Source organism: Ananas comosus, linkage group 2, assembly GCF_001540865.1.
Source record: "Ananas comosus cultivar F153 linkage group 2, ASM154086v1, whole genome shotgun sequence".
NCBI lineage: Eukaryota > Viridiplantae > Streptophyta > Magnoliopsida > Poales > Bromeliaceae > Ananas > Ananas comosus.
The window spans coordinates 1386111-1404363 of record NC_033622.1 but is presented as its reverse complement, the minus strand read 5'-3'; the positions used below and the strand labels follow the sequence as shown (position 1 = coordinate 1404363).

Below are 18253 nucleotides of genomic sequence, written 5' to 3'. Positions count from 1 at the left end.
TTTGAAGTTTTCCCTGTTAGTAATTATTAATTATTTTTGTAGAACTAGGCTACTGTAGTATTAATAGCACCAAATTATTAGTGCTAGTAAGTTTTCGGCCCTTAGATGATAGTGATTTCCTAGAGTTGAGTGAGTGATTGGTTGAATAATATAATCTAACGGGTGAAAATGATTAAAAGAGTAAATCTAAGGGCGAAAAACTTTGTAGCACAAAGCGCCTAGTGCTATTGATAGCATAGTAGCTGAACTTTATTTGGTAAAGACATACAAAGTCTATTTGAACTGTTAATTATTTTAAAGGGTAAACTTCAAATACCATATCTGTGGTTTCACATTTTTTCATTTTAGTACCATATGGTTTAAAGTGTATTAATTTAGTACCATGTGGTTTCATTTTTCTCTTTTTGTCAGCTACTCCGTTAATATTTCGTTAAATTATTATATACAAAAAACTTCAGATACCTCACCTACGTTGATCGAATAATTACTTGAGTATCTTTTAGTTTTAACTTTGTAACTGATTTAACGAAAAAAAATTAGTGAAGGGAATAATAAAAAGAAAAAAAATCACGGGGTATTAAATTAATACACTTTAAATCACATGATACGAAAATAAAAAAGTGCGAAATCACATGGGTGGTATTTAAAGTTTTCTCTATTTTAAGTTAGTTATTCAATCTTTTAAAATTTTAATTGTACTGATTAACTTTTTAATATATTTAATTATCATTATTTTTTTTAAGTGTTCATGGAGGAGACAAAAAACATTTGAATCTGGCAAATCACTATGTTGGTCGCAGTTGCCTAATAATTTACTCAACATCCTATCTCTTATTGAAACTATAATTAATAATGAGATTGGTGCATGTCATTCTAAAATTTCAAAAATTAATACAAGAATAAGGAATGAGGAATGTGTTAAAACTAATTATGAATTTTTTTTCTAGCTATTAAATCAATTTTTTGAGCAGCATAGCATCAGAGCAAAATATTATAAAAGCCACATGATCGACATGTAAATTGGGCAAAAGTTTAGGGGTTGTGACAATTGTTTTTCCTTGAATAATTGACTTTTTTCTTTTTCATTTTTTTGAGAGATAAGTAGTACGCTACTTGTTTCGTTTATTTCATTTAGAAATAAACTTAGCTGGAAATGTGAATTAACTAGGATTTGTGATTGGGACCTCGGGTACCCACTGCCAAGCCTTTGCCATTTGTTTCAGGAACGGTCGATATAATTGACTTTTCTATTGAAGATGGAAAAGGTGGAGCAAAAGGTGGAATTGGCTTCCATGAGTGCAACAGGTCCTTCTATGTAATTATGTATAGTGTTTCATTTGATGTCTTAAACAAAATAAAAAGTCATAATTTGAGGCCCTTCCTCTCCTCAATTGGATGTAAGAGACAATGGGACATACATCACCCAAAGTTGACTTATGGTTTTATAAAAAGGTTGTGACCATGGATTTTTTTTTTTTAAAAAAAACTCTTCAATATTATTAATTTGGTAATGCCCATGACAAATAATTCTATTGGTACACCTATAAAATAGAGTAAATTTTATAACCTAACCATTGAAAGACTAATAACACTTTTACTAATTTTATCTATTTCTTTTGGAGTACTACAAAATAAAAAATAAATTTTTATGTCCTTAAATAAGATTTACATCTTACTTAGGCTTCGTTTGGAATTGCGGGGAGATAACGTTCCGTGTGGTGAGAAAGTACGTCGGAAAAGTACCATGTTTGTTTCCGTACGTAATATTGCGTTCCGTATATCGCAATGAGTCAGTTACGATATATTTTCTGCGGTCCCACCGGAAAATAAAAAGTCATAATTTTCTGCGGTCCTTCTATGTATTGTGTTTCATTTGATGTCTTAAACAAAATAAAAAGTCATAATTTTCCTCTCCTCAATTCGATGACAATGGGACATACATCACCCAAAGTTGACTTATGGTTTTATAAAAAGGTTGTGACCATGGATTTAAAAAAAAAAAAAAAAAACTCTTCAATATTATTAATTTGGTAATGCCCATGACAAATAATTCTATTGGTACACCTATAAAATAGAGTAAATTTTATAACCTAACCATTGAAAGACTAATAACACTTTTACTAATTTTATCTATTTCTTTTGGAATACTACAAAATTAAAAATAAATCTTTATGTCTTTAAATAAGATTTACATCTTACTTAGGCTTCGTTTGGAATTGCGGGGAGATAACGTTTCGTGTGGTGAGAAACTACGTCGGAAAAGTACCATGTTTGTTTCCGTACGTAATATTGCGTTCCCTATATCGCAATGAGTCAGTTACGATATATTTTCTGCGGTCCCACCGGAAAATGTAAAAGCATATCCCTATATGTTTTTTTCTCAACTCCATTTTATCTAATAGCCTTTGATAGGCTTCAATACCAAACTAAGCCTTATAGGGTGTATTGATAGTATTTTTTATAATAGTACGGTTATTATACTTTTTGGAAAGTACAAGTGAGTTGGTGTTTCTAACTTTTTGGCCTTTGAATCAATCTTTTTTGGCCAATTTGCATAAAAAATCCACTTATTTTGGGCTTTTGCAAAATCGGGCCATCTTTTTGGCTTTTGCAGATTCGGTCCGCTTTTTCAGCAAACTGACCAAAATATCCTTATACCTTTTTCTCTTTCCTCTTTCTCTCTCCTCTTTTTTTTCTCTCGTTCTTTTTTCTTTTTCTTCCCAGAGAGCGGCGAAAACGGAGCGGAGGTGCCCTTATACCTTTTTCTTTTCTCTTTTTTCTCTCATTCTTTTTTTTCTTTCTCTTCCCAAAGAGCGGTGAAGACAAAGCGGCGTCGCCACCGGCGCCCCCACCTTCCTCGCCTCCGATCCCCCTAAGGCCGGACTGTGACTTTTTTTTTTTGCATTTTTCTTTTCTTTTCTTCTCTGACTCTCCTCCACAGTTTTCGACGACGGCGCCTCTCTCGCTCTTCCCTGCCCTTCCCGTCTCTCCTTCTCCCTCCTTCTCTGCTGCCTCCGACGACGATGCATCTTCGCCGACACCGACGCCGACACCGTGGAGATCACTGCGGCGCTGCAGCCTCGGAGTGGGGGGTCTTTAGCGGCGTCGTCACCGACACCGTGGCTATTGACAGAGAGGGTGACAAAAAAAAAACAGAAAAAAAATAAAGATAAAAAATTATATAAAAAAAAGGATGAAGATGAAATTGTATCGTTAACTACAAAAAATTACAAGTTGCACTACTTAAGATGTAAACTGCAGCTTTAAAAAAAAAATTACACTTTTTAAATGAAAATTACACTCTTTGAAAGATATTTACAATGTTCTCTTCTTATTGCACTCTTTCAGATATAAACTGCACCCACTAAGATAAAAATTACACTCTTTAAATGAAAGTTGCACTGTTTTCTCCTCTTGTTGCATCGTTTCTCCTCTTGTTGCATAATTCTCCTTTTGTTACACTATTTTTTATCTAAACTGCACCCATTTAAGAGATATTTATACTGCTTCTCCTCTTGTTGCACTGTTTCTCCTCTTATTGCACTGTTTCTTCCTCTTTTAAGGAGAAACAGTGCAATAAGAGGAGAAACAGTGCAAAAAGAGAGAAGCAGTATAAATATCTATTAAAGATGTGTAGTTTAAAATAAAAAATAGTGTAATAAGAGGAGAAATACTGCAACAAGAAAAAAAACTCACCCATTTATCTTAAACTGCACTCATTTAAGAGATATTTAATCTGCTTCTCCTCTTGTTGCACTGTTTTTCCTCTTGTTGCACTGTTTCTCCTCTTTAAAGAGGAGAAACAGTGCAACAAGAGAAAAAAACAGTGCAACAAGAGGAAGAAGCAGTATAAATATCTGTTAAAGATGTGTAGTTAAAAATAAAAATAGTGTAACAAGAGAAAAAATGGTGCAACAAGAAAAAAAACTGCACCCATTTATCTTAAACTGCACCCATTTAAGAGAATATTTATACTGCTTCTCCTCTGTTGCACTGTTTTTCCTCTTGTTGCACTGTTTTCTCCTTTCAACAAGAGGAGAAACAGTGCAACAAAGGAGAAGCAGTATAAATATCTGTTAAAGATATGCAGTTTAAAATAAAAAACAGTCCGACCCCGTTCGCCGCGGCCGCGGCCGCTGCGCTGCGGCGACGGGATCGGGCTCGGGGTCGGCGGCGGACGCGGCGTCTCGACGTCGTCGTGTGGGAGAAGCAGAGCGCCTGGTCGGCGGCTTCTTGCCGGCGCGGAGGAGGGCAGCGCCGACGGAGAAGAACACGCGCGGTGCTGGTGCGGCGCCCGATTCGCTTCCGCCTCCCCCTCCTGCGCCCTGTCGCTTGGCCTCCCCTTCTTCTTCTTCGCCGTTGTCTTCTTCTCCGCATCCAACCCGACCCCATTCGCCGCGGCCGCTGCCGCCACGGCAATGGGATCGGGCTCGGGGTCCGCGGCGGCGGAGGAGAGGAGGAGGGGGTCGTGGGCGGTGGAGAGGAGGGTGAGGAGGGGGGCGACGGTGAAGAAGGATGGTGAGGAGGGAGGCGACGGTGAAGAAGAAGGCGACGGTCCGCCTTTTTTTTTTCGGCGAGAAAAAAAAAAGAATGACAGAAACGAAGAGGAGAGAGAAAGAGGAAAGAGAAAAAGTAATAAGGGTATTTTGGTCAGTTTGCTGAAAAAGCGGACCGAATCTGCAAAAACGAAAAAGGTGACCCGGTTTTGCAAAAGCCCAAAATAAGTGAATTTTTTATGCAAAAAGGCCATCTTTTTTATTGTTTCTTACATTTGGATTAATATTATTATCTTAGAAAAGCCACTCAATCCTAAGGAGGACCACTAGCATCCCGACTATACAATCCTTGATCGAAAGGTTAAAAAGTCAGAAGCACCAACCCCTTTATTCTTCTGAAAGCATAGTAGCTCTGCACTATATGTATATATATGTTTTTCTGAAAATTGATTAGACCATTTTAATTGAAATTATTATTTAAAATATTGTGGAGTATTCAATATGCTGTATTCATGTTTTTACTGAAAGTAGAGCGGGGTGAACTGATTTTTCGCCATAAATATCTATTTTCGTTATTTGGTTTTTATCATAACTACACCTTTATTTGAAACTCAAACTCCGTACAAGAGCATAATTGACTTTGGTGCAACCCAAGTTGAAGCCATCTAGATAAAAAAGGTAAAAAACAAAATAAAATAATTAATTTATCTCTCACACTTTAAATTTTTATATTATAAATTCTTGCCAAATAAATAATATAACTGAGAAAAACTTTATTTTCATAACAATACAAATAAATAATGACTAAAAAATAATTTTTTATAGTAACTCTAATTCACAAAAAAAAAACTTTTAAAATCATCATGCACAAATTGGTTGACTTCTTTCAACTTAATCCAACCAATAGAACGACACGTCACGTTACGCTCTCTACATTTTTATTTTTGCAGCAAAATTTTTATTAACGTCACCCAGCATGGTTGGTTAGTTATATTCTGGACGGCCGATCAAAAAGTTAGGGTTTAGTCCCTGCATTTTATTGGCTATTTATTATTAAATAAAATAGGTTAATAGATTCAGAAAAATAATAAGTTGACTTGTGATGTGGTCTATAAAAAAAAAAAAAAATCTAACTACAAGATACCCAATAAGAGACCTAAACATCTAGATGAATTAAGTTAGATCAAAATCGGTGAATACTGTAGCTGAGCTTTTAAATGCGACAGATATATTTTTTTTATCAGCATGTACTTTTGAAATATTAGTTAGTTAGCGCTTACAATCATACCCAACAATAGACCTAAATATTAAGATATATCAAGTTAAAGCAAAATCTATGAGCACTGTAGCTAAATTTTTAAATACAATGAATCTTTTTTTTTTTATGAGCATGTACTTTTGAAATATTAGTTAGTTAACGCTTACCAGCAACTATACATGCATCTTCATAAAAAGAAAAAAGAAAAAAGAAAAAAGAAAAAAGAAAAAAAAAAAAAGGTGAAAACGACTCCGAACAAAAGCGTACTCGATTTGTCTTTGAATCTTCTAGAAGGTTGCGTAAATTTTGCAAACAACACGCTAAAATACAGAAAATAGATAAAATACAAATACTCGTTTTTATATAAATATAGAAAATTTTTATATAAATATTTGTTCTTTTATTTTTATTTTCAACTTTTGAAAATTTACATTTTGTCCCTTTAAAATTTTAAAAATATTTTTAAAAATTGTAGCGTTAATAGAGAAGGCAAAATAGCTAAATTGTTTTTCCTTATTTCATAAAAAAAAAAATTAACATACTTGTGTTATTTTTAAGAATATTTTCGGTAGAAAAAAAAAAGATAGAGTGACGGAACCTGGCAGAGGGACAAAATGCATCGACTTAAAATTTTGAGGGAAACAAATTTAAATTTTTGAAAGTCAGAAAAACAGAAAGTAAAAAAATATTTATTTTAATTTTTTTTTCTATATTTTAGCCATATTTCTATTTGAAGGACAAATTATTATCTAGATTTGTATATTTGTACATTTATGCATCATGCATTTATTGTTTCTTGAGTTTATATCATATTTTAAATGTTTTTTTTTTTTAAATTAGAAATTAGACGGCTAGATTCCAAAGTATAAAATAGATAGAGGACCGATAGTGTTGTAAATGCAAGAGCATTACAAATAATTATGAACCATGTGCGGCTACTTACATTTACTTTTAGGACACATTTAGTTCAAAAAGAAGAATCCAAATGAAAATAGGAATAGAAATAGATCGGAATTGAAAATGAAATAACAAAAAAATAATTTGTTTGGTTCATAAGAAAAATCAAAATTGAAATCATGTTCAAATTAAAATTAAAAAAATAAATTTTTATTGAAATTTAAATTTGATATTTAAAATTGTAATCAAAATTTAAATCTAAATTTGAGCTTATAATTTGAACTTTATAATTCAAATTCAAGGTCAGAGTCAAAATTTAAATATAGAACTATTAAATTAAAATTTGAATTTTAAAATTTATATTTTACATTTAATCCAATAAATTTATATGATTTATATATAAATATAAATTTTAAATTTATGATTTAATCAAATAAATATATGATTTATATTTGAATTTAAATAATTATTAGTGATTTTTTTTTTTTTCATTACTCTCGAATCAAAGTTGACTCGCACCTTTACTTTTGAGTGATTCGAATCCAGCTGATTGAGTAATTTAAGGACTAAAATGAAAACTTTCGAGCAAGAAAAAGAATTTAAATATAAAGTTAAAAGTTCAAGGGCGTAAGGTAAACGAGAGTGAAGTTTATGGACTGCGAATGCAATTTTATCCCTTGCAATTTTGCAAGGTTCCTACCCCACACTCGAATCCTCGAATCGATAAAAACCCCGAACTCCAATTCATTCCCAAAACCCAACCCTTTTTAATCCCTTCTCCCGCTCTCGTCCTCATATTCCCCACCTCTCTCTCTCTCTCTCTCTCTCTCTCCATTGGCGATGCTACGAGCTCGTCTTCTTCGCCTCTTCCTCTCCCCCTCCAATCCAATCGTTGTAAGCTCAATACCCTTCTCTCCTCGCCTCACGATCTCTCTATTAGTCTCTCGATTACGTTGTTTTCCATCTCTTTGCCGCAGAAACCGTCCGTCTTGGCGCGCTCATCGCATCGGAGGAGTCAGAGAGGTTGGTGCTCGGATCTTACCCCCTTGATGTGGTGTTGAGTGGTTTGAAGAGAGTTCTTAAGAATTTGCTGGTTTTCTTTTGGAAATTAGGGTTTGGACTTGGGGAGTTTCGTCGTGGATTTAGTGGAACTCTGGTTCCGGAGCTGACAACGGATGATGCCGCGAGCACCGCTGGAGCTGACGATGAGATCGAGAGGATTCAGCGTGAGTTCGAGGAAGCAAAGAGGAACTTTGACAACATTCCTGAGGTGCTCAAAGAAATACCCAAGATGAATCCGGAAGGTATTATCTCTCTATCTTTCTCTCTATCTTGATATTGGGACAAAGAAAGATTGTAACGAATGGATCTTGAACGTGACAATTTTTGTTATTGAGGGGGAATTTAGGTATTTACGTCAACAAGAATGTGAGGTTGGATACAATACAAGTTTACGGTTTTGACTATGACTACACGCTAGCCCATTACTCCGAAAATCTCAAGATTTTGATCTATGACCTGGCAAAGAAGCACCTTGTTAATGAGGTTAGTTGACCATCTTTAAGTTCTTTATTTTAGTATTTAAGTTGTGTTGTTATTGTTGCGGCTGAGTCTTTGATGAACTTGTGCCTGTGAATTGGTTGGTTTAGCTGAAGTATCCTGAGAGCTGCTTGCAATTTGAGTATGATCCCAAATTTCCAATCAGGGGTCTGTACTATGATAAACTCAACGGATGCCTTCTGAAGCTTGATTTCTTTGGGTCCATAGAGCTAGATGGTTGCTTTTTCGGACGTAAAAAGGTAATGAATATACTTATCTGCCATAGAAATGTACGGAATCTTGCAATTTTCTGCTGAAGAAAAAAGTCTTAATTAGCATTGCGATTATGTTGGCATTAAATGCTTTGAGCTAAGCGATTTGAGATTTGTTAAAAAGAATCAACCAGCACATGTTTCTGTAGCTTATGTATATTAGGTATTTGTTCACATAATAAAAGCTAATAAAATAATGTCAGCAAATTAGCTACTAAAGTTACTTTAATCTTGAAATTTAGCTGTTAGTAATATAGTAATAAAACTAGTAAACTACAGGTTAATTTCTCATCACCTAGTGAAGTTTACTTGTTCTTTAATTTTTTTTTTTAATACTCAAAACTCAATAGCAAAGTATTGTCACTTTCTGCAGTTAAACTTTCTGTTGTTGCTGATCAGTCCTGTTGTGGGTCTGCTACATAATTGTGTTTCTTGAAGCTCCTATATATTTGTGTTTCCAAAAACACTTTACATAGTTCTGCTGTCATTTCTTTTCTCAACGTCATCAGTTTACTATATAATGAAGATCAATATATTGAAATAGATTAACAGAAATTGGCTGATTTACCATTATCTTCTAATTAACTGTGATGTTTGTGGTGGTTGCAAGCAGCTTAGCGTGGACAAAATAGTAGAAATATATGGCACTCGGCATATTGGCCGGGATCAAGCACTTAGACTTGTGGGTCTGATGGATTTCTTTTGCTTTAGTGAGGTAAATGTTGACTATGCCCCTTACTTTTCCTTGCTTTTCTAGCCCATCTTCAACCTATTTTCTCCTTTCTCTAGATAGTAAGTTGCTCAGCCTCTTTGGAACTTGAAAACTGAGAAATGAAGCATTAGAATGAGGCAGTTGTTTTGACAGTCTGTTAATGGTATCTAATTATGGTATCCAATTAATAAAGCACCATATTAGGCACTTTCCTATTTGGCTTGCTGGAGCTTTTGCCATAATTTTAGTAGACCTATTCGAAAAAGTACTGATGGCTTATGGCTTTTTCATAAATAATTCTGCAACAACTTCCTTCCAACTACAACAAAATAGAAAACTTCATAATGGACCTTCTTTTAGGGCCTAGAATCTCATTGTAGTTTCCCACCATACCAAAAGCTTTAGACTTTTTTTTCTGCCAAGCACTTGATTGAAGCTTTGAAATAGAGAAGCTATTTCATAAGCTAGGCTAAGCAAGCACTTAACTCTCACCATTTGTTTCCTGTCACCTAGTTGGTTAATGTCAATGGCATCCAACTTTGCCTGCATTCTTTTCTACTACATTGGCAGTGCAATAATAAACTTCGTACATGCTGGTGGTTTGATTTTCTTTGTTCTCTCCACTAACTAGTATATTTGCTAGTGTTACACATCTGATCAGTTCAGAAATGAGGCTTATAGGCACTAGCAAAGTAACATATGATTTGCAGGACTGTATATGTTAAGTTATACTCTTGTTTTAGATAATATTAAGTTGGGGATGTTATTTTAGTTATTCTCATAACAGTTGACTATAATACTAGTAAGTTCAAATTTTAATTTGTCAAGCTTTAGAATTTTACTTCGCGACATTTCCTCTCTCCATTTCTCTAACTCAAACATCTTTTCTAGAACTGCTTAGCTCAGGTTTCCTCTTCCTCTTTTTACTAACTCACGGCCTAACTGCTTGTACAATAAGTGTATTTTAACTTCTCTTAAAATGGATATACTATATAGCCTGTTAAATGGAATGATATTTTGGTAGTATATAGAGATGTTTTATGCAGAGGTTTTTTCCTTTAGCATTCCAACTAGGTTAGGCATTACATGATTGCATTGTTTATCTGCTATCTGAAGAAGAATAAATGTTTGCTTGCGTACAGGCATGCCTTATTGCTGATATCGTCCAGCATTTTGTTGATGCTAAGTTGGATTTTGATGCTTCCTATGTATATGAAGATGTAAACCATGCTATTCAGCATGTTCATAAAAGCGGCCTGTTACATAGGACAATTCTGTCTGATCCTCATAAGTACCTAGTGAAAAATGTAAGTGGCACATATTTACCACTTTGCTGTGATTGTTATTGACAAATATTTCGTAGTTATTGATTTCTTAAACTTATGTAGATCATTTGTGGGTATATGATATTTCACCTATTATGCTGAAGATCTAGCATGCAAGACTAAACTATTATATCTGACCTGCAGAGCCAAGTCTTGCAGTTTCTACAAAAGCTTAAGGAGAAGGGGAAGAAACTTTTCCTTCTGACCAACTCACCTTTCTATTTCGTGGATGGTGGAATGCGTTTCATGTTAGAGGTGCTTCCTCATTTTACCTAAATTTATATGCACCTTCCATATTTTTCGCAATTAAGCACAACTATGCTAGATGAAATGTCATATGTATAGGTGATGTTAGGGTTGATGTCATTGTATGTATATTCTTATTGATAGGTCTATCTTTCTTATTATTCTTTTGATAGAAGATATTTATTTATATGCACCTTCCATCTTTTTCGCAATTAAGCACAACTATGCTAGATGAAATATCATATGTATAGGTGATGTTTGGGTTGATGTCATTGTATGTATATTCTTATTGATATGTCTATCTTTCTTATTATTCTTTTGATAGAAGATATTTATATGTATGTATGCTTTTGACAACTAAAACTTTCACTTCAAAGTTATCAAACATACCCTGTGCATCATAGCTTTTTACCTTGATGGTATATAAGTTCCCTGCTGATTTATTACTATATTCTTTCATTATGGTCTTCATATTTATTATTTACTTGCTTTCCCTCTGCATGATCCGGTCGATTTTGATTCAGTGCATCTTTTTGTGCTCTAATGTCCGTTGGCCGTGGAATGTGACATAGTAGTTTCCTCATTACTGTAAATACGATGTGTTAGATATAATTATATATATGTATGCTAGTGTACATTTTTTTTGCAGTTCTTACATATGTTAAGAGTATATTTCTTGTATACATTTTATATGTTATTTGTTTAGTAAGTCACATGACTGTTACATGACTATTCTTATACATTGTTTATAAAAACTAATGAAAACCCTAGCGGGGTGCATGCTTTCAACATACATGAACCTGATTTATATAAGCCACAGATTATCTAGAATGGTATCACAAATAAACTGGTATCTGTTTAGTTTTAATCCACTATGACCTATTTACCTGGATGCACAATAGAGGCTTCTTAACTTTTAATTTTAGAAACTTAGTGTAAATTTGGGAACTATGGTTAACTAATTTATATAATTTCTCAGTATCTAAATTCTGAAGTTTTAAGGATTGTAAAAGATGTTCTTATCATTGGAATGTCTGCCCGTTGAATATTGATCTCATAATACATATTAAGTTGTAAAATTTCTCTGCATTCTTGTGTTTTGGTTTTTCAGCTGTTTTAGGCAATATAACTCTAGGAGCCCAACACCAACATGATCTCCATTGTGTGTTGCTATATTTATTTTATAACATCTTTTGATTGCACATGCTAGTTTCCATACCCTATCCAATATGAGCATGGAACTCGAGAATGGAGCAGAGTGTATCTGTTTCTTTGAATAATCCTTCTAAGCACATATGCTAAATCCCGAATATGTCAATGCTTTGTTGCAGTTATTGCTTAATCCCAGTTCCCTAAACAAAGAGAAACACCAAAGGCATTTATTATGTTCTTCTGAAGTTTATTTTAGCGGAAGTTTGTCTTTATCAAGTTTATATTAAATAACTGGCAAATTTCTGGCTAACGTAATATGGATTATTTCTGTTTTAAAGAAAATAAGCAATGTTTGACAGTGTTTAAATCTATATTTGTTTGTCAATCCATATGTAATTTCCAAGAATAAGACCATGATGTATTTTCTTCAAAATATATATCTATGAACAATTTCTCAGAGTTAGGAAAAATATATATTACTATTGTTTCAATTATCCATTCTATGCTGCAAATTGCTCCTATTGATTATTGACCAATTGGTTGAACAGGACTACAGGGATGGAAGATCCTGGAGGGAGCTTTTTGATGTTGTCATTGCTCAAGCTAATAAGCCAAGTTTCTATACTTCAGAGCACCCATTCAGGTTGTACTTTTGAAACTTTTTACATGCTTATTCCTTTTATTTTATTTTATTTTGGGTCTTTCTCTGTATTTCTTTATGTATCTGTTGAACCATAAATTGTTGCTAGAAGGAAACTCTAGTTTGATAGTTTGTATCTTTTCTGTGATTACTATTGCCACAGGGACCATACGGCGGTGGAGATATGACCTGTACTTTCTTTTACTTTGTTGTTTTTTTAAATTTTCTCAAGCAGCAACTGCTAATATAATAGGAGAAAGTACAAGAATAATGATTTTGCATCCATATCCTGTTGGAAAATAAGCATCAGTAATTTGAATCCCTCGACTTTTATACTTGTTCGAATGTGCCATATTGAATTTAACCTTCTCGGTGAATTCCTGTAGGTCTTATGATATTGAGAGGGATACTCTAGCTTTCACTGCAGTTAGTAGGTTTCTCCCGAATGAAGTGTATTACCATGGTTGCCTCAAATCATTTCTACAGATCACAAAGTGGAAAGGCCCAGAGGTTTGCAAAGCTAATACAATAACTTTGACTTGTGTTTATTATAGTTGTTCACCTAACATATTATTTCGTCTTTTATTCCTTCCTGTTGGTTGACTGCCACTCTCTTAACTGATTATTGCCCAGATTTTATGCTTGCAGTGAACAAATTTTGCCAATTTTTAATGACATTTATTTTCCATATACTGGATATTCAATCTTCCTTTTGCGTGCCATAATAATTTTGATGAAGCAAATTCGAAACAACAAATAAGCTTAGAATATGTCTATTGATAATTTTCAAGTGGAGTTTTGATTAATTTGTGCATTCGAGAGTTTCTTCTTAGTCTAGTAGAAAAGAATCTTAATTGCTTCATCTGGTGTTGTCTCTTAGCCAGCAAATTTCGTCTGTTTCCTTCTTATCTGCCCTTAGAAGATGATCTTGTGATGTTATTGGTGGGAATAAATTTCAATATGTTGACCTAAACGCTTAATCAAATGCTATGTCATTATATACACACACTTTAATGTAAAAATTACTCTAATATGCCATCACAGCCTTATTGAATAGTTATTTGTTCTAAACCTCTTTTCTCTTCCCCCTTTAGTGCTGATAGAGAAGTTGCCACCTGGTGATCTTGTTTATTTTGGCATATTACAGCTATTTATAATGCTGATAGTTTACACCAGTCATACTACAGTGATATATATAATGCTGACCATCAGCAGTCATCCTTCAAATTGTTAGAACCCCAGGCCCTATCTGAAGCTTAGTTTTTAGCATACTGTCATAAAGATGTCAGTAGGAAAGTTTTCTTTATCCTGTGAAGTTGTTTGTGTCAAAGGCAGGCTTTCACTAAGGGCATGTTTGGTTCAGCTATTTTAGACTATGGAATCGGAATGAGATTCATTGATTCCGATAGTTGTTGTTTGTTTTCTAGGAATCGGATTCCCATTCAATGGCTAAATCCATTTATGGTCCAATCCGGCTTTGAATCCCGGATTGGCCCATTACAAAGTAAACTACTCAAAATCCTCTTTCACCAACACTTCCCATCCTCTCCATTCATCACTTCCCTCTCTCTTAATTAAAACCCTCTCTCAAAAATTCTAGATTTTTATTCCGATTTCCATTCCAATAATGAACCAAACATTTTTGGATGATTCGTCATTCCATTTCCCATTCTGAAGCAATCCAATTTCATTTTCCATTCCTATTCCAATCATGAACCAAACATGTCCTAAATATAGTTAATAATTGCAAACAGGATAACAATTGGTATTAGAAGGACTTCTTGGCACTTGAACCTCAAGTTTTTGCTTTTCTTATACACTTGATGCGAAGCACAAGTTCGCTGAAACTGGCTGTGAGATAATGCGGTGCATGAAAAATAATCGGACCATCTTTTTAGTATTGTTGGAACAGACATACCATATTGTTATCTCCAGTAAAATTTGTTGCTGGCAAACCATTCCCCAGGTGTGCTCCCTTGTTAAACACAAAAGACAGTTATATTGACAAATCCCACTGTTACTAGATGTTGGTAAATGGAAATGTCAAGCCTCCAATTAATAAATAACATTAATACCTAAGGCATGGCATCCGAAGATATTTATCTTCAATGATTATTTGCCAAAAAATTCAGGATTGTTCATCCAAGTGCATAAGCTAGAAAGCGAAACATCAACTCTTTTAACTTCAAAAAAAAAAAGAGGAATATGTCTGCAAAGGGGTACGCAGGAAACTTAGCATGATTGGCATGATTGGCGTTCCTTGGGGTTGCTTTTAGTTTGCTTTTGTTCTGATCTATCCTCTCATACATGCACCTAAAAGACTTTTTTTAACCTGTCTTAGGTGATATACTTTGGTGATCATTTGTTTAGTGACCTCAGAGGACCTTCAAAAGCTGGTTGGCGAACAGCCGCCATTATTCATGAACTTGAGGTTTGCTCTTTTTCTTCTTTTGATTCAGTAATACTTTATGAGAGACTGTTTATCTACAGTAGTATCTATTGGTATATCCATATTTATATAAAAGAGCTTGTTAGGAGGTTATATTTTGTTTCAAAATTATCCTCCTTCTCTTTCCTTCAGAGCTTGATTTATTTCACTATCGCAAACAAAGTTGGCTGAACAATCTCGGACTTGACCTTTCGAATCCCTCTAAATCTATCAAAGATTAAGATCCAAAATATTTTTCAATTTTCATTCCATCTTTATCTCTCTAGTGACTCATTTCGATCTAGATTATAGAGACAGTAAGAGATCCATATTTAGCGGTCCATTTATATTGATCCAAATAGAAGATTATGCCTTCCTACTTTAGGTTGGATTTTCTGCAGATTTGATGAGATTTTCTTTTTCTGTGCAAAAGGTAGATACTGAAGTAAGTTATCATTCATTGGTAACATGCCTTTGTTATTATTCATGCAATATGTGTAGAGGCCATGGTTAATTTTTGTCTGTGATTAATTTGGTACTTAGAGGTCCGTACACATACAGGGGGGAGTGACTGGTGATACTAAAAGCATGTTGGTTTTGATGGTCTAAGTTTCCAGTGATTATGCTATTAAATAGTACTTTGTTGACATTGATTGCTAGATTTATTGTCAAATCCATTATTCTTATAAAAATGTTAACTTCTTCTGAATATTCTCTTTATCTGTGCAGAATGAAATACAGATCCAGAATGATGAGAGATATCGAACGAAACAGGTAGAAATGTTGACTATTATGCTGGCACTTCACTCTTCATATCTTGAATGACTAGTTTTAATTTCTGCATTAACTAGGTGTACTATCTTTGGACTATAAGGTCTCTTTGTGCTTTATTTTCAAGTGTAGTTTTCACTCATGGCTCATGTCTATAGCAGTGTTGCCTTGTCCTCTTTGAACTTCATATTTACGTAATTCACAAAAGCAATTTCTGGATCACCATTGGTACATGAGGATGGGAGAAAATCACTGGTTTTCTTTTATTTCCGATCGAACCCTTTAGTTGTATACAGGGCCATTATTGACTGTCGTGCAAGATTCAAACTATATCTGTAAATTAGTTGTACTATGTTCTGAAACTGAATGCCCTTTGTCATCCATGAAACATGTCAGTTCTCCATGGGCACAAACTTCATTGATCAATTATTATTTCTTTCATCTTTCCATGTCTAGGTTGGGTAGTAGTTCATAGTATTCAAAGTGTCTGCTGAGGCTTAAAAAAGATGTTTATTTGTAACTTTATTCTGCAAAATTTCAACGTTTACTATTTGTGGCATGTACTTATTCATTGATTGTAGGTTGAGATTGCGGTTATCCTGGATTTGGTTGTTTATTTTCCTTTAATGCCTTGTATTTTAATGCATAATGGATCCAATATCTTATCATAAAATAAATGCAGCTATGCTTGTCATTGACTCTCATTGGTTCAAACTAGTACTTGACCCCAAATATTGAATCGCAACTTTGACCTGTCCAAGTCTTTCATTATGCACAGGCCAGGGAAGAGTATAAAGATTTTAAAACCACAGGTACTGTTGATCTGGTTCTGAATTTGGTAACTTCTGACACACCTGTATGTGAACCCCACGCTCAGATGAGTGCATGGACCCAAATCGAGTACGGATTATAGGTACTGTTTAGGTGTATGCTCACCCTAACAGTTAAGTTAGGCATATAGATGAATCTAAGCTTGATGAGGTCTACCCCCCTGAAAAGTGTGACTCAAAACTAATTCCAGGCTAGATTCGACTTGCATCTATAAAATCGATAATCTTCTAAAAACTTACGATCATGGAACCAATCAGAATCAAGAACTTTTTGTAGTTTGTTAACTCTCTTCTACACCTTTAGTTAGTCATGCATATAACTCGAGGCACCATTTTTAGATGTCTTGATTGTGTCCTGGATTGCAGGCTCAATTTCATATAATTCAAGAATTGCTTGGGAAAGTTCATGCTACGGTAGTCAGCACAGAGAGAGGACAAGCGTACAAAAAGCTGATGGATGATCTGAATATGCACAGGCGGCACTGCCGGGATATAATGCGGAGCCTATTCAATAGCTCTTTCGGTGCAACCTTCCTCACAGACACTGGTCAGGAATCGGCATTTGCCTATCATATTCATCAATATGCAGATGTCTATACTAGCAAGCCCGAGAATTTCATGTTATATACTCCCGATGCATGGCTTCATGTGCCTTGTGATATAAAGATCATGCCGCATCATGTCAAGGTAACAAATTTTGATTCACTCGTTTCAGATAAACTTTTGTTTTTTGAGATTTTGCTCTAGATCTTCAATTTCAAGCAAGCATTTACTGAAACCTCTCTTTGTTTTACTTTGTGATTTTTTGTAGGTTCCGTCAACCTTGTTTAAGCCACATTAGCTTCTTCTGTCCTTTTTCCTGAAAAGCCATGTTAATTTTGGTTTAATCTCCATGAGAAAATGAATGACCGATACTCCGGCAAGTCAAATTCAACAATCAACGTCATCATCGAGGAAAATAGAAGTGTGATTCTTTTTGCCTCTCTATTGGCAGAGACGGGGGTCGAGGGGTGCTGAAAATAAGCATTTTTTACACCATGCATAGAAGAGCAGCTGCTTGTTTGGAAAGGCAGCTGCTGTGTACATGATTCATTCAAGAGATTAAAGGATTTGATGGTAAGTGAGGATGCATTCACATTGGCTCAAATGTGTTAGGATGAAAAAGCTAACATTTTCCTTTCATATTGTTCCAGATTAGGCCATTCTCGTGTCAGTTCCATAAAAATTGTGATATTTTATATCCTTACCCTGCAGGGGAATCAAAAATAGAAGTTGTAGTGTGATTACTGTTACACTACTACATGATTACCACCTATCTTCGGTATCGAAATCTCTCGTTTACTGGCCTTTTAAAGGTTTGTTCTACTGGATGCTCACTGATTCAACTTATATCTAATTGTCGCGAATGTTGTGAATCAGGCAACTGCTTTTTATTGAATGTCCAGTTCTATCGTGTACTTCCTCTTTTCACCAAATTCTCGTGCTTACAGAAATATATCTACCATTTGTGATCTTTTTTTTTTTTTTTTTTTTTTTTGAGTAAACACTAATTGTCTTCTTATGTTTGTGTTTTGTGATTTTGTTTTGCACCCAGTTACTTTAAACTTATTCTTTTTATTTATCTATTTCTTTTCTATGTAGCTGGTCTCATTTTTCTTCTCCGGTGAAGTTTGAGCATAATGTCTGC

General features: G+C 34.4%; 1 protein-coding gene across 4 annotated transcripts; it reads left to right on the top strand.

Moving 5' to 3' along the window:
• Positions 7386-18023, top strand: LOC109706468 (5'-nucleotidase domain-containing protein DDB_G0275467). Of its 4 annotated transcripts, XR_002215205.1 has the most exons (15): positions 7389-7545; positions 7629-7674; positions 7764-7955; positions 8060-8196; positions 8301-8450; positions 9076-9177; positions 10317-10481; positions 10644-10754; positions 12446-12540; positions 12924-13056; positions 14879-14968; positions 15695-15739; positions 16933-17253; positions 17378-17682; positions 17821-18023. XR_002215205.1 is itself a non-coding variant. In XM_020227290.1 (14 exons), exons 1-14 carry the CDS (start codon positions 7492-7494, stop codon positions 17405-17407), a joined length of 1671 nt encoding a protein of 556 aa, XP_020082879.1. In that variant the 5' UTR covers positions 7389-7491; the 3' UTR covers positions 17408-18023. The 4 variants fall into 4 exon arrangements, 3 of the variants coding, with proteins under 3 accessions (XP_020082881.1, XP_020082879.1, XP_020082880.1); XM_020227290.1 differs by having other exon boundaries at positions 17378-18023; XM_020227291.1 differs by having other exon boundaries at positions 7390-7545; positions 12924-13047; positions 17378-18023.